This window comes from Zosterops lateralis (genome assembly GCF_965231275.1).
Source record: "Zosterops lateralis genome assembly, chromosome: 2".
Taxonomy (NCBI): Eukaryota; Metazoa; Chordata; class Aves; order Passeriformes; family Zosteropidae; genus Zosterops; species Zosterops lateralis.
The window spans coordinates 1,432,030-1,447,781 of NC_139763.1; the positions used below are offsets into that span (position 1 = coordinate 1,432,030).

General features: G+C 36.9%; 1 protein-coding gene and 1 long non-coding RNA gene across 3 annotated transcripts in view; one reads left to right on the plus strand and one right to left on the minus strand.

Annotated features, from left to right (window-relative positions):
• Positions 1-12,193, plus strand: part of MRPS6 (mitochondrial ribosomal protein S6) — a 54,811-nt gene extending 42,618 nt beyond the window's left edge. Inside the window, exons 3-4 of one of the 2 annotated variants that reach the window (XM_083884390.1) lie at positions 9,754-9,973; positions 11,344-12,193. In XM_083884390.1, the coding sequence (XP_083740516.1) occupies positions 9,754-9,928 (175 nt within the window). In that variant the 3' untranslated portion in view covers positions 9,929-9,973; positions 11,344-12,193. Of the gene's footprint in view, positions 1-9,753; positions 9,974-11,045; positions 11,156-11,343 lie in introns of those variants that run through there. The other variant, XM_083884391.1, reaches the window with a different exon arrangement.
• On the minus strand, positions 9,935-11,181 carry LOC310923246. Its single transcript, XR_014592569.1, has 3 exons — positions 11,145-11,181; positions 10,194-11,094; positions 9,935-10,141 (listed from the first exon to the last, which is right to left on the minus strand). It is a non-coding gene; the product is annotated as an uncharacterized lncRNA (long non-coding RNA).
• Positions 12,194-15,752: the final 3,559 nt, after the last annotated feature.

Below are 15,752 nucleotides of genomic sequence, written 5' to 3' on the forward strand. Positions count from 1 at the left end.
CCCTGTTGATGAGGAGGGGAAAAGAAAATTCCTCTATTTCTGTGGCTTTAAAAATGAACATTCAGCCAGAAAAAAAAAATTTAAATTAAAGCAAAAAGCAAATTCTCCTATTTCCGTGGCCTTAAAAATGAACATTCAGCTAGGAAAAAAAAATTAAATTTAAAAAAATATTAAAAATTAAAAAAAAAATTAAAAAATAATTTAAAAATATATTAAAAAAATAAAAAAAATAATAAAAAATATGAAAAAATAATAAAAAAAAGATTGTGGAATTACCTTAATGAGGACAATGTGGAGCTCCTCCCTGCCCCTGCTGTGGTTTCCTCCAGGTGTTTTCTGCTCCTCATTAAGGTAATTCCACAATATTTATTTTATTATTTTTTTCATTTTTTTAATTATTTTTTAAATTTTTTTTAAATTTTTTTTAATTTAATTTAATTTTTTTTCCTAGCTGAATGTTTATTTTTAAGGCCACGGAAATGGAAGAATTTGCTTTTTGCTTCCTCCTCATCAGGGCAAGTTCATGATCAGGATTATCAGAAGGACCAGCACAAGTGTTGATGAGGAGGGGAAAGGCAAATTCTCCCATTTCCGTGGCCTTAAAAATTAACATTTAGCTAGAAAAAAAAATTAAATTTAAAAAAATATTAAAAATTAAAAAAAAAAATTTAAAAAATTTTAAAAAATTAAAAAATAATTTAAAAAAATTTAAAAAAAAAAGATGAAAAAAATAATAAAAAAAAAGATTGTGGAATTACCTTTTGGGTAAAAAAAAAAATAAATTAAATTTTAAAAAATTTTAAAAATTAAAAAAAAAGAATTAAAAAATAATTTAAAAAAATTAAAAAAAAATTTAAAAAAATTAAAAAAATAATTAAAAAAAATTAAAAAAAAAAAAGATGAAAAAAATAATAAAAAAAAAGATTGTGGAATTACCTTTTGGGTAAAAAATAATAAATTAAATTTTAAAAAATTTTAAAAATTAAAAAAAAAAGAATTAAAAAATAATTTAAAAAAATTTAAAAAAAAATTAAAAAATTAAAAAAAAATTTTAAAAAAATTTAAAAAAATTAAAAAATAATTTAAAAAATATAAAAAAAAAAGATGAAAAAAATAATAAAAAAAAAGATTGTGGAATTACCTTTTGGGTAAAAAAAAAATAAATTAAATTTTAAAAAATTTTAAAAATTAAAAAAAAGAATTAAAAAATAATTTAAAAAAATTTAAAAAAAATTTAAAAAATTAAAAAAAAATTTTAAAAAAATTTTAAAAAATTAAAAAATAATTTAAAAAATATATATAAAAAAATGAAAATAATAATAAAAAAAAGATTGTGGAATTACCTTTTGGGTAAAAAAAAATAAATTAAATTTTAAAAAATTTTAAAAATTAAAAAAAAAGAATTAAAAAATAATTTAAAAAAATTTAAAAAAAATTAAAAAAATTAAAAAAATAATTAAAAAAATAAAAAAAAAAAAAGATGAAAAAAATAATAAAAAAAAGATTGTGGAATTACCTTAATGAGGACAACGTGGAGCTCCTCCCTGCCCCTGCTGTGGTTTCCTCCAGGTGTTTTCTGCTCCTCATTAAGGTAATTCCACAATATTTTTATTTAATTATTTTTTTCATCTTTTTTTTTTAATTATTTTTTAATTTTTTTTTTTATTTTTTAATTTTTTTTTTTAATTTAATTTAATTTTTTTTTCTGGCTAAATGTTCATTTTTAAGGCCATGGAAATGGGAGAATTTGCTTTTCCCCTCCTCATCAACACTTGTGCTGGTCCTTCTGATAATCCTGATCATGAACTTGCCCTGTTGATGAGGAGGGGTAATAAAATTCTCCTATTTCCATGGCCTTAAAAATGAACATTTAGCCAGAAAAAAAAAATTTAAATTAAAGCAAAAAGCAAATTCTCCTATTTCCGTGGCCTTAAAAATGAACATTTAGCTAGAAAAAAAAATTAAATTTAAAAAAAATTTAAAAAATTAAAAAAAATTTTTTTAAAAATTTTAAAAAAATTAAAAAATAATTTAAAAAAATATAAAAAAAAAGGTGAAAAAAATAATAATAAAAAAGATTGTGGAATTACCTTTTGGGTAAAAAAAAAATAAATTAAATTTTAAAAAATTTTAAAAATTAAAAAAAAAAAGAATTAAAAAATAATTTAAAAAAATTAAAAAAAAATTTTAAAAAATTAAAAAAATAATTAAAAAAATAACAAAAAAAGATGAAAAAAATAATAAAAAAAAGATTGTGGAATTACCTTAATGAGGACAACGTGGAGCTCCTTCCTGCCCCTGCTGTGGTTTCCTCCAGGTGTTTTCTGCTCCTCAGAACATTTTCTTGCCCTTGGATTTTCCACCTCCACACAGGGGAAGAATTTTGAATTTTGGGGTCAAAATTATGGGCCCCCAGATGCTTTTCCAAACCCACCGTGTCTTCATTGTTCCCTTGGCTCAGAGTTTTATTCCAGGAGGATTTCAAAGGGAATTTTCACCCTTGAGGTTCTACCTTTAAAGCAACAGATTTGAGCATCCTCAGGACTCAGAATTCAAACAATTTCTGCTTTGAATGTGGTAAATTTGAGAAATGAAATCTGGTCCTTCCCAGGATTTCAAGGAATTCCCAGTGCCGTGTTTTTTTTTAAAAAGTTGAAGGCAAAACTTGTGCTGGTCCTTTTGATAATCCTGATCATGAACTTGCCCTGCTGATGAGGAGGGGAAAAGAAAATTCCTTTATTTCTGTGGCTTTAAAAATGAACATTCAGCCAGAAAAAAAAAAATTAAATTAAAGCAAAAAGCAAATTCTCCTATTTCCGTGGCCTTAAAAATGAACATTTAGCTAGAAAAAAATATTAAATTTAAAAAAAAATTAAAAAATTAAAAAAAAAAATTTAAAAAAATTTTAAAAAATTAAAAAATAATTTAAAAAAATATAAAAAAAAAGATGAAAAAAATAATAAAAAAAAAGATTGTGGAATTACCTTTTGGGTAAAAAAAAAAATAAATTAAATTTTAAAAAATTTTAAAAATTAAAAAAAAAAAGAATTAAAAAATAATTTAAAAAAATTTAAAAAAAATTAAAAAATTAAAAAAATAATTTAAAAATATATTAAAAAAAGATTAAAAAATAATAAAAAAAAGATTGTGGAATTACCTTAATGAGCACAACGTGGAGCTCCTCCCTGCCCCTGCTGTGGTTTCCTCCAGGTGTTTTCTGCTCCTCAGAACATTTTCTTGCCTTTGGATCTTCCACCTCCACACAGGGGAAGAATTTTGAATTTTGGGGCCAAAATTATGGGCCCCCAGATGCTTTTCCAAACCCGCCGTGTCTTCATTGTTCCCTTGGCTCAGAGTTTTATTCCAGGAGGATTTCAAAGGGAATTTTCACCCTTGAGGTTCTACCTTTAAAGCAACAGATTTGAGCATCCTCAGGACTCAGAATTCAAACAATTTCTGCTTTGAATGTGGTAAATTTGAAAAATTAAACCTGGCTCTTTTTTATTATTATTATTATTTCCTTCATATGCAAAGACACATGCTCCTTTATTTGAGACCATCTTATATTTTAATTTTTTTTTTTTTTCTTTTTTTGAGTTGATGCATTGTTTTAATGTGTTCCAGCCTGCATTTAAATCATCCCTGTGTTTGCAGTCAAGCAGGAGAACAAAAATAACTGTGGGCTCGTGGTGAATCAGTGGAATTTTCCTGCATTTCTCCCCTGGTGACTCCTAGAGAGCACAAATGCTTTTTTTTTTATTTTATTTTTTTTTTTGCATTTTCTGTCTGCAAGGACGAGGTGGTTCCCCTGCTGCATTCCTGTATTTTTCCCTGCCTTTGTCTGGTTGGGATTTGGGGGTTTTTTTTTGCTGCACAAACAGCCCCGTTGTGGTTCTGAGGGTTTTAAAAACCTCCTGCCAGCTGATTTCATCCTGGAGATTTCAGGGGTTCAGGGATTTCATTATCCATTGTGCTGCTCATTGTTTTTTCCAGCCCCTTTCTTTCTTTCCTGAAGAAATCCAAATTTTTTTAATTTTTTTTTTTTTTTTAATGCTGCTTCTTTCTCCCTTCTCTTTGTTTTTTGTTGTTGTTGTGGCAGAGGGAAACAACCTTGCTCACGTTAGAGAGAAGTGGTTGTTTTTGAAAGCCCCAGTGCCTGCAGTTTTGATAAAATACCTTTTTTTTTTTTTTTTTTTTTTTTTTTTTTCCTGCGAGGAGTCAGAAAAGATCTGCTGGAACAGCTCATCCTCCCTTCCCCCCCCCCTGTGCCTCTCCTTGGCTTATCAACAGTGCGTCAGTGGAAATTTCCACCCTTTGCTAATGGCAGAGAAAAAAGCAACACAAAGTTGCAAAGCAGCCTTTGGAGAGGGAAGGAGGGGGGGAAAAATAATAATAATAATAATAATAATAATAAATAAAATAAAATAAAATAAAAAAAAAGAAAATAAGTTTCTTTTAGGGAGCGCAATGCAAAAGCAGCAGGTGAGAAATGGGATTAAATTCTGGATGAAGAAGAGCAGGGGATGGAGGTGAGGGAAAAGGGGCAGGAGGCACCAGCTGGAATTGCTGCCCCCATCCTCCTCCCTGGGAGGGGAGAGGGTTTGGGAAAAGCTCCTTCCCAAGGAGGAGAGTTCAAGTGTCAAATCTGCTCAATTCACCAGTGGGATGGTGATGGATTTTCCAGAGGATCAGGGGGAGCATCATCCTCACATCCTGCTGGGCTGCACTGTCCCGACTGGAAAATGTCCCTGAACTCCAGCCCTGGTGCCGTTCTACAGCCCAGTTCCCCAAAAAGCCAAATGGTTGTTGTTGTTGTTGTGGGGATTTTTTGAGGATGAAGGAGCCCAGAATTCCTCCAAATCCCTGGAATTTTGAGCTGGCCTGGCTGGCACTGCTCCCTTGGACACCCAGCACTGCCCATTCCAGCTGGGCACCTCTCCTGGAGGACCCTGCCTCAGCATTTGGGGTTTAATCTGGGGTTTTTTTTTACCATCCTGCCCATCCCATAAAGAATTCTGGACTTTCTGGAAAGGGTTTGGGGATGAGTTTGTGGATGCTGCTGTGGGATCAGAGTGGTGGTTGAGGAGAAATGTCATTGCCACGTTTTCCAGGGGTGGATTCTGCAATCCAGCAGTTAAAGAATTCTGGATTTTGTAGAAGGGGTTTGGGGGTGAGTTTGTGGATGCTGGAAAGGGTTTGGGGATGAGCTTTTCCAGAGGATCCCACGTCCAGGGGGAGCATCATCCTCACATCCTGCTGGGCTGCTCTGTCCCAACTGGAAAATGTCCCTAAACTCCAGCCCTGGTGCCATTCTGCAGCCCAATTTCTCAAAAAGCCAAATGGTTGTTGTTGTTGTTGTGGGGATTTTTTGAGGATGAAGGAGCCCAGAATTCCTCCAAATCCCTGGAATTTTGAGCTGGCCTGGCTGGCACTGCTCCCTTGGACACCCAGCACTGCCCATTCCAGCTGGGCACCTCTCCTGGAGGACCCTGCCTCAGCATTGAGGTCTTAATCTATTTTTTTTTTACCATCCTACCCATCCCATAAAGAATTCTGGACTTTCTGGAAAGGGTTTGGGGGTGAGTTTGTGGATGCTGGTGTAGGATCAGGGTGGTGGCTCAGGAGAAATGTCATTACATTTTCCAGGGGTGGATTCTGCAATCCAGCAGTTAAAGAATTCTGGAAAGGGTTTGGGGGTGAGTTTGTGGATGCTGGAAAGGGTTTGGGGATGAGCTTTTCCAGAGGATCCCACGTCCAGGGGGAGCATCATCCTCACATCCTGCTGGGCTGCTCTGTCCCAACTGGAAAACGTCCCTAAACTCCAGCCCTGGTGCCATTCTGCAGCCCAATTTCTCAAAAAGCCAAATGGTTGTTGTTGTTGTTGTGGGGATTTTTTGAGGATGAAGGAGCCCAGAATTCCTCCAAATCCCTGGAATTTTGAGCTGGCCTGGCTGGCACTGCTCCCTTGGACACCCAGCACTGCCCATTCCAGCTGGGCACCTCTCCTGGAGGACCCTGCCTCAGCATTTGGGGTTTAATCTGGGGTTTTTTTTTTTACCATCCTGCCCATCCCATAAAGAATTCTGGACTTTCTGGAAAGGGTTTGGGGATGAGTTTGTGGATGCTGCTGTGGGATCAGGGTGGTGGTTGAGGAGAAATGTCATTGGCACATTTTCCAGGGGTGGATTCTGCAATCCAGCAGTGCTCAGTGCCTGAGTCATTCCTGGCCCCAGGGGGGCTCTTGGGGTGCAATATTTGGGATGTGATGCAAAAAAAAAAAAAATGAACCCAGTGCAGCCTGAAGGTCACAAGAAGGGTTTGGTCACAGCCCCACCTCCTGTATTTCTCCTTCACATTCCCAGTTCCCTTTTGGTTTTAGGGATTTCCCCTCCAGGATCCCCTTTGGGAACGTGGGATGCTCCTGCTGTAGTTGGCTGAGGAAGAATCCAAAATTCCTGCCAAGTCCCCCCTGTCAGGGGCAGGTCAGAAATGAAACTGGGATGTTTTATCTGCCTGGATAAGGTGGCTTCATTCCAGGGATGGCACTTTTGGGTTGTGTGGTGCTCCTTGGGGAGGTGGGATTGGAGAACTGTGGGATTCTGGAATAGTTTGGGTTGGAAGGGACCTTAAACCCATCCATGGAATGGTTTGGGGTGTCAGGGACACCTCCCACTGTCCCCAATGTCCAACCTGGCCTTGGGCACTGCCAGGGATCCAGGGGCAGCCACAGCAAATCTGGGAATTCCATCCCAACCCCTCCCCACCCTCCCAGGAAACAATTCCTGCCCAAAATCTCATCCAGCCCTTCTCCCGTGAAATGTTATGAATGATCCAGCACTGCCCATAAAGCTGGAACCAGAATTTTTTTATCACTTTCTTTGGTTTGGAGAGACAATTTCCAAGGTCTGGAGGGACAGGACACAGGGAATGGTTTCCCAGTGCCAAGGGCAGGGCTGGATGGGATGGTGGGAATTAGGAATTGATGCACAGGGTTTGTTTGTGTTCCCTGGGAAGTGCAGGACACCCCTTCGCTCCCTCAGCTGTGCTGGAGCTGGAAAATCCTCCTGGAAAACTCCAGCTGAGCTCCTGGAGAAGGTGCAGATCTTCAGGAAAGGGATTCATTGCAGAAACAACTTTGGTTATTGAGATCTCAGTGAGGAGCCACATCCTGGTGGATGTTTCCTCCTGGATGTCAGGAGAGCTGTGGGGACACCAAAGGGTTCCCTGGGGATCTGAGACCTGCCACAGGAACAGCAGCCAGGGAGAGGCTGGAGCCGCTCCAGGAGGGATTGAGGGGGGATTTTAGGGCAAGGCTCTGCCCCCAGAGGGTTCAGGCACTGCCCAGGCTCCCCAGGGAATGGGTGAAGAAATAACACATTAACGTCAAGCAAAACTTCTGGTGATTGTCAAAAAAAAAAAAAAAATAATAATAAAAAAATATATATATATTCCCCTAGTTTGGGATGTGTGAGCACACAGGGAGAGCACAGGATAAGGGAATTCCCTGCTGTGTTTGCAACTCTGCTGCTCCCACCTCCTTGGGAAGGTGAATTCCCCAAATGTCCAACAGGCTGATCCAACATGGAACTGCTCCTGGGACCTGATGGGAGCCAGGGAGAGGCTGGAGCTGCTCCAGGAGGGATTGAGGGGGGATTGTAGGGCAAGGCTCTGCCCCCAGAGGGTTCAGGCACTGCTCAGGCTCCCCAGGGAATGGGCACAGCCCCAGAGCTCCAGGAGCCTTTGGACAGCCCTGCCAGGGATGCCCAGGGGGGATTGTTGGGGTGGGACTGGATCATCCCTGTGGGTTTATTCCCACTCAGGATATTCTGTGATCATTCCTCAAACTTTGGCAGGATTGGAGTCAAGCGCCTCCAGCCATTCACAACAACAGCTTCTCAATTTCCTACATGGAATAATTTGGGTTGGAGGAACCAAATTAAATTAAATTCCACCCAGTGGCTGCCAGAGCTCCAGGAGCCTTTGGACAGCCCTGCCAGGGATGGGATTGTTGGGATTCTTGACAGGGACAGGGCTTGGATTGTTGATCTCTGTGGGTTTATTCCAGCTCAGGACATTCCATGTCTCAATCCCACCAAGATCCCATCACACTCCAGCAGATTGAAGATTTAATCCATGTTCACATCAAGGATGTGATTTGGGATAAATCCACCTCTTTGTGTTGGAGTCCAGGACATCCCCTTGGATGACCTGAGACCTGGGAAAGAGAATTTGAGCCCTGGACAGGGGGGTGTAGAACCGGTCCAGGGGGGTTGGAAACCTTGGCACAGAGCCCAGGAAGACACTGAGTTTGATCTTAGCCCATGGGAAAAACTTCCAGCATTAGGAGAGGAATTGCAAATCACCAGGAAGTGAAAATAGTAGTATAACACAGTAGAACATACAAAATTCAGTAGTTTTAAGATTCTTAGAATAGAGGTAAATGGGGGACAAGATGGTGGAATTTGGGTGGTACCTCGTGTCCCTCTCCTTCTTCCTCGTCCTCCATCTTCTGGGGTGGTGATGAAATAAGATAGTTAGAGTGGATTGGGTCAAAGCAGAAGTGACCCTCTTAGTGTAAGCACTAGGCATTGGTGTGAAATAGTAAATATCCTATACGTAATTATCTGTATAAATGTAAGGTGACGTCCCATCGGTGGGCAGTCGCCTCGTGTCCCAGCCGCTGTCCGGACCTCGGCTGGGAGCGGAGAAAAAACTCTGTGATATCAAATAATAAACAACTCGAGAAACCAGAAAGCAAGGCCTTGAAGACTCCGCTTCTTTGTACCAACGCGACTCGGGGCTTTTAGAGGGCCAAGGACTTTAAACAACTTGAATCTCGGGTGAGAAAACCAACCCGAGACTTTGCTTTGGTTTTTTGGTGTTTTTTTTAATATCAGTTTATTTTTCACATCTCCATTCAGCCCCGAAGGCAGAGCTTTGCAGGAAGGAATCTCTGTGTGTGTGTGTGAATGAGATTGAGATGTTTCCCTTTGGTATCTGTTTCCCCAAAAAAAAAATCAGGAGTTGGAGGAAGGAGCTGCTCCTGCCATCCCACCTCACCTTAAAAACTGTCCCAGTCAGGATGTGGGAATGAAGAGGAAAAATAAAATTCCTTGATTTCCTTGGATCAGCAGTGCTGGACAGAGCTCCAGGAGTGTTGGGACAACATTCCCAGGGAAAAAAACTTTTTCTTTTGTTCCAGCCCAGGTATTTTGGGGATTTTTTTATTCCAGCCCACATATTTTGAGATTTTTTGTTTGTTTGTTTGTTTTTTTCCAGCCCAGATATTTTGGGGTCTTTCTTTGTTCCACCCCAGGTATTTTGGGATTTTTTTTTTTCTTTCTTTGTTCCAGCCCAGGTATTTTGGGTTTTTTATATTCCAGCCAAGGTATTTTCACTGATTTGTTTCCAGCTCAGGTATTTTGGGATTTTTTTTTTTTTTTATTCCAGCCCAGATATTTTGGGGAATTTTTTTTTGTTTCCAGCCCAGGTATCTTGGGGGTTTTTTTTATTCCAGCCCAGATATTTTGGGGAATTTTTTTTAGTGTTCCAGCCCAGGTATTTTGAGATTTTTTTGTTTCCAGCCCAGGTATTTTGGGATCTTTTTTATTCTAGCGCAGGTATTTTGGGTTTTATTTTGGTTCCAGCCCAGCTATTTGGGCTGATTTTGGTTCCACCCCAGGTATTTTTTTTTTTTTTTTTTTTTATTCCAACCCAGATATTTTGATTGATTTGCTGTTTTTCTCATTGCAGATATTTTCTGATAGACTTGGAGGCTCCTCCTTCCATCGTGTCCCCCATGATGGAGCATTTGGGCCGCGACATCGATGTCGTCAGGAGGGCTTTTCTCAGACACCCCCCGGCCAAGGCAGAGGAGTGCGGCGGCATCACCCCCCTCAGCCCTGGAGAGAAACTCCAGAAAAACTGAAAATCCCAAACATTTAAAACCTTTAATTTTTATTGCTACTGTCCGTAAGAATTGTGATAACTCCTGTCCATTAAAAAAAAATAAAAAATAAAATAAATCACTGAATTGTGATAACTCCTGTCCATTAAAAAAAAAAAAAAAATAAAAAAGTCACTTTTTATCCATAAGAATTGTGATAACTCCTGTCCATAAAAAAAAAAAATTAAAAAATCACTGAATTGTGATAACTCCTGTCCATTAAAAAAAAATAAAATAAAAAAGTCACTTTTTATCCATAAGAATTGTGATAACTCCTGTCCATTAAAAAAAAATAAAAAAAAATTTTAAAAAAATCACTTTTTATCCATAAGAATTGTGATAACTCCTGTCCATTAAAAAAAAATTAAAAAATCACTTTTTATCCATAAGAATTGTGATAACTCCTGTCCATTAAAAAAAAAAAAAAAATCACTTTTTATCCATAAGAATTGTGATAACTCCTGTCCATTAAAAAAAAAAAATTAAAGAAAAAAATCACTTTTTATCCATAAGAATTGTGGTAACTCCTGTCCATTAAAAAAAATAAAATAATAAAAAAAAATCACTTTTTATCCATAAGAATTGTGATAACTCCTGTCCATTAAAAAAAATAAAAAAAAAATTTTAAAAAAATCACTTTTTATCCATAAGAATTGTGATAACTCCTGTCCATTAAAAAAAAATAAAAAAAAACCAAAATCACTTTTTATCCATAAGAATTGTGATAACTCCTGTCCATTAAAAAATAAAAAGTCACTTTTTATCCATAAGAATTGTGATAACTCCTGTCCATTAAAAAAATAAAAAAATAAAAAAAAATCACGTTTTATCCATAAGAATTGTGATAACTCCTGTCCATTAAAAAAAAATAAAAAAATAAAAAAAAAATCACTTTTTATCCATAAGAATTGTGATAACTCCTGTCCATTAAAAAATAAAAAAAAAATCACTTTTTATCCATAAGAATTGTGATAACTCCTGTCCATTAAAAAAATAAAAAAAAAATTAACAAAAATCACTTTTTATCCATAAGAATTGTGATAACTCCTGTCCATTAAAAAAAAATAAAAAAAAATTAAAAAAAATCACTTTTTATCCATAAGAATTGTGATAACTCCTGTCCATTAAAAAAAAAAAAAAAAAAATCACTGAATTGTGATAACTCCTGTCCATTAAAAAAAATTAAAAAAAAAATCACTTTTTATCCATAAGAATTGTGATAACTCCTGTCCATTAAAAAAAAATAAAAAAACCCCAAAATCGCTTTTTATCCATAAGAATCGTGATAACTCCTGTCCATTAAAAAAAATTTAAAAAAAATAAAAAAAGTCACTTTTTATCCATAAGAATTGTGATAATTCCTGTCCATTAAAAAATAAAAAATCACTTTTTATCCATAAGAATTGTGATAACTCCTGTCCATTAAAAAAAAAAAAAAAAAAAATCACTTTTTACAAAATCACTTTTGCCCATGAGATGTGTGTGTGGTCTATCACATTATCTTCATTATTATAATTCTTTTTTTTTAAAATAATTGAGATAATTTTAATCTGGCTGCTTTATCTTGATATTTGACAACTCTGCAAATTGATTTGGTTTTTTTTCTCTCGGAGCATTACATTGATAATGAAGATTTCTCCAGCTGCAGGATGCTATAAATAGATTATTTTTTAGCTTTTTTTTAGCTTTTTTTTTTTTTTTCTCAGAGATTACTCCAGAATATGGATATTTACATGGGAGATTAAAAAGTCTGCAGTGTAAATATAGAAATCCAGGATGTGATTTGGCAGGGAAAAAAAAAAAAAAAAAAAAAAGGCAATAAAAATGTGGTTAAAAATAAAAACCGACTCTTTTCTTTTTTTTAAAATATTAAAAAAATCCCAAAATTTTCACTCATGGTCGTCAAGGTAAATAAATGTTCAAAGCACAGGGAAAAAAAAAATCCACAGAAAATTCCAGGTGGGAATTAGAAAATCCACAAACTTTTGTAGGAGCAGGAGAATCAAAGATTTTTTTTGTTTTGCCATCAAGTGGACACTTCAAACTGGGGGAAAAATCAGAATAAAGTGTTGATGTGGCTTTTTTGTGCTATTTTTTTTTTCCTTGGATGTGGAATTTTGGGGAAGAAACAAAAAACCTTTTTTTTTTTTTTTTTTAAATTTAAATTTGATTTTCATTTTTTTTTTTTTAATTCTCTTTTTTTTTCCTGGAAAAATCATTGGAAGAACAGAGGGAATGCACTACACACTCCCTGAAGCTGAATTCCTTATTATAGGTTCTTTTTATTGTTGTAGTTATTTTTGTATTAATAGTTATTTATATATTAATAATATATATAATATAATATAATATAATATAATATGATATAATATAATATAATATATTGATAATATATTGATAATATATTGATAATATAATAATTATCATAATAATATCTAATATAATAATAATAAATATATAATATTGATAATATAATGACTATAATTGTATAAAAATAATAGTATTAATGTAGTAATAAATAATATTATTTAATAAATTATTATATAATAAGAATATATGTATAATAAAAATATAGATTATATAAATATATATAATTATATATGATATATATTTATATATTATATATATTATATATAATGTAATATATATTACAATATAATATCTATAGTATATATTATATATAATATATTTATAAGATAACATAATATATAATATAATATAATATAATATAATATAATATAATATAATATAATATATAATATATAATAATATAATATATAATATATATTATGATATAACATATTATATAATATTTTATTTATAATATATGTATAATATATATCATATATAAAATATATTATATATAATATTTATATGTAATTTATATACAATATTTATATTTAATATTTATATATAATATATATTATATATTATATATTCTAAATATTTCTATATAATATTTATATATAATCTATATATAATATATACTAATAATAGGATTTTCTCCCTGAATCCAGAGCGCAACAAAATCCCCTTTGCTGGCAATGTGGGCACAAAGAATTTCAGGATTTTCTGTTCCAATGTCACTCTGGGAATCCTGAGAGCTGCAGGAGGGGCTGGGCTGGGAATTCCTGATTCCCTGGGAATCATCCAGGGAAGGATTGGAATGGCCAAAATCAGACCCTGGCTCAGGGGCTCCTGCAGCTGGATTTGGGAATCTGATCCCTGAAACTCATCCCTGTCCCTTGGTGGGATCAGCTCCATTTGATGGATAAGGAAGGAAAGCTTTGGGATATAAATCAGGAGTCAGGAATTTTTCTTAGGATTATTATTATGATAGGTTATTTCTGCCCAAAGAGTCTCCCAGGGTGTGTCCAGAATCTCCATTCTCTCATGGAATCACAAACTGGTTTGGGTGGGGAGGGATTTTAGGGCTCATCCATCATCCCAGGCTGCTCCAAGCCCCAATGTCCAACCTGGCCTTGGGAACTTCCAGGGATCCAGGGGCAGCCACAGCAAATTTGGGAATTCTATTCCAGGACCTATCCCACCCTTAGGATAAAGAATTCCTTCCCAAAATCCCATCTAAATCTCCTCCCCATCAGTTTGAATCCATCCTCCTTTTCAGGCTCCTTTCAGGTTCTGGAAAGCTGCAATTTAAGCCAAATCTCCCCTCCCACAGATATTTTCAACTTAAGGCCTGGAAGCACAAGCTTAAAAAATCACCAGCATTGTTTAAAACACGAGGGGTTTTTAATTGGCCTTTGAGATTTTTATGATTCACTTCTCTCCAACTTGGGTGCTGGCGAGATTTTCCCTTGAACATCCCACTGAAAAGCCCTTGGGGGAAAAAAAAACCCCCACAAATTCCAGCAAATGAGAGGCTCCATAAAGGAGGCAGCACTCATGGAAAATGGGGGGAGCTTGGCACTGCCAGATTCCACTCCTGCAGCATTCCAGGTTTATAAAGGATGGGGATTTTTTGGGAGGGGATGGATGCTGGGAGAGCTTCAATCCCTGCTGGGGTTGGGTTGTGCTTGGGGTGTGTGTGGAGGGTGCTGCTGGCACCGAGGGAATCTGGCTCAGGAAAATCCTAAAGGGAGTTTTGTGGGATGCTGAGATCCTGCAGGAGCCCCCTGGCTGAGTTTTGTGGGAACAGAGGAGTTGTGGATGATGCTCAGGGAAGCTCTGGAAGTGTCCAAAGTTGGGGCTTGGAGCAGCCTGGGGCAGTGCTCGGGGTCAGGGATGGGATGGGCTGGTTTCAATTCCCTCCCTACCCAAACCATTCCAGAATTCCATTTATCCTGGCAGCCCAGTGCACTTTATCCCAGGAGGAATCCCCCAGCCACCTCAGCAGGGTTCCAGAGCTGGGAATTCTGCTGGTGAAGCCTCACAAGAAACTTCTCTGCAGAGTCTGGTGGAAACACCTCCAACATTCCTTGGGGAATGTCCAACTCCTGCAGGGCTCCCCAGGCAAGGAGCTGAGCTCAGGTTTGTGCTGAGGGCAGATGTGAAGGTCACAGGTAAAGGACAAAAAGCTTTTCAGTTGGATTTTCCCTCCCCAATTCCCCTTGGCAGCTCATGGCACACTCACAGAATCCCAGAATCACAGAACGTGTAGGTTGGAAGAGACCTCCAAGATCATCGAGTCCAACCCAACCCCAACACCTCAACTGGGTCATGGCATCGAGTGCCACATCCAGTTTCCTTTTAAACACATCCAGGGATGGTGACTCCACCACCTCCCCGGGCAGACCATTCCAGTATTTAATCACTCTTTATGTGAAAAACTTCTCCCTAATGTCCAACCTGTATTTCCCTTGGTGCAGCTCAAGGCTGTGTCCTCTCGTTCTGTCAGTGCTGCCTGGAGAGAGACCAACCCCACTGAGCACAGGCACCTTTCAGGGGGTTGTGGGGAGTGATCAGGTCACCCCTGAGTCTCCTTTTCTCCAGGATAAACACCCCCAGCTCCCTCAGTCGTTCTTATGACTTGTTTTCCAATCCCTTCACCAGCTTTGTTGCCTCCTCTGGACACGTTCAAGCATCTCAATGTCCTTCCTGAACTGAGGGGCCAGAACTGGACACAGCACTCATTGTCCATCCTGAACTGGACACAGCCCTCAATGTCCATCCTGAACTGGACACAGCACTCAAGGTGTGGCCTCACCAGTGCCCAGTCCAGAGGCAGAATGAGCTCCCTGCTCCTGCTGGCCACACCATTCCTGATCCAGGCCAGGGGCCATTGGCCCTCTTGGCCACCTGGGCACTCTGCTGGCTCATGTCCAGCCGCTGCTGACCAGAACCCCCAGTGTCCTTTCAGGCTGGTCCCTGGTTTGGGTGACAAGCAGGATGACAATGTCACAGGCTCTGCTCCATCTGGGACTGAGAGACTCAGGAGGGATCCAGGAGCAGGGTGTTCATTATCCCAGGGATGCACAGGCAGCATTTCCACTCTCCTGCTCACGGGAATGCTGGAAATTAAATATTCTCATTCCTTAAATATTAAGGACGAGGGAATTTCAGGAGTGCTCCTGGCATGGCCATGAATGATCTTCCAAGGGTAGGATATTCCCAGCTGTCCCAGGCACTGGAAAGAGTGAAGAGTCAATTTGATAATCCTTGGAATCCTCTAGAAATAATTCCCTGCCCTCTACTGAGGAAAACAAAACAAAACAAAACAAAAAAACCCCAACAAAACAAAACAAAACAAAACAAAACAAAACAAGCAAAACAAAACAAAAAACAAAAACAAAAACCAAAAAACAAACAAAAAACAAAAAAAAAGCACCCAAAAAACCCCAAAAAT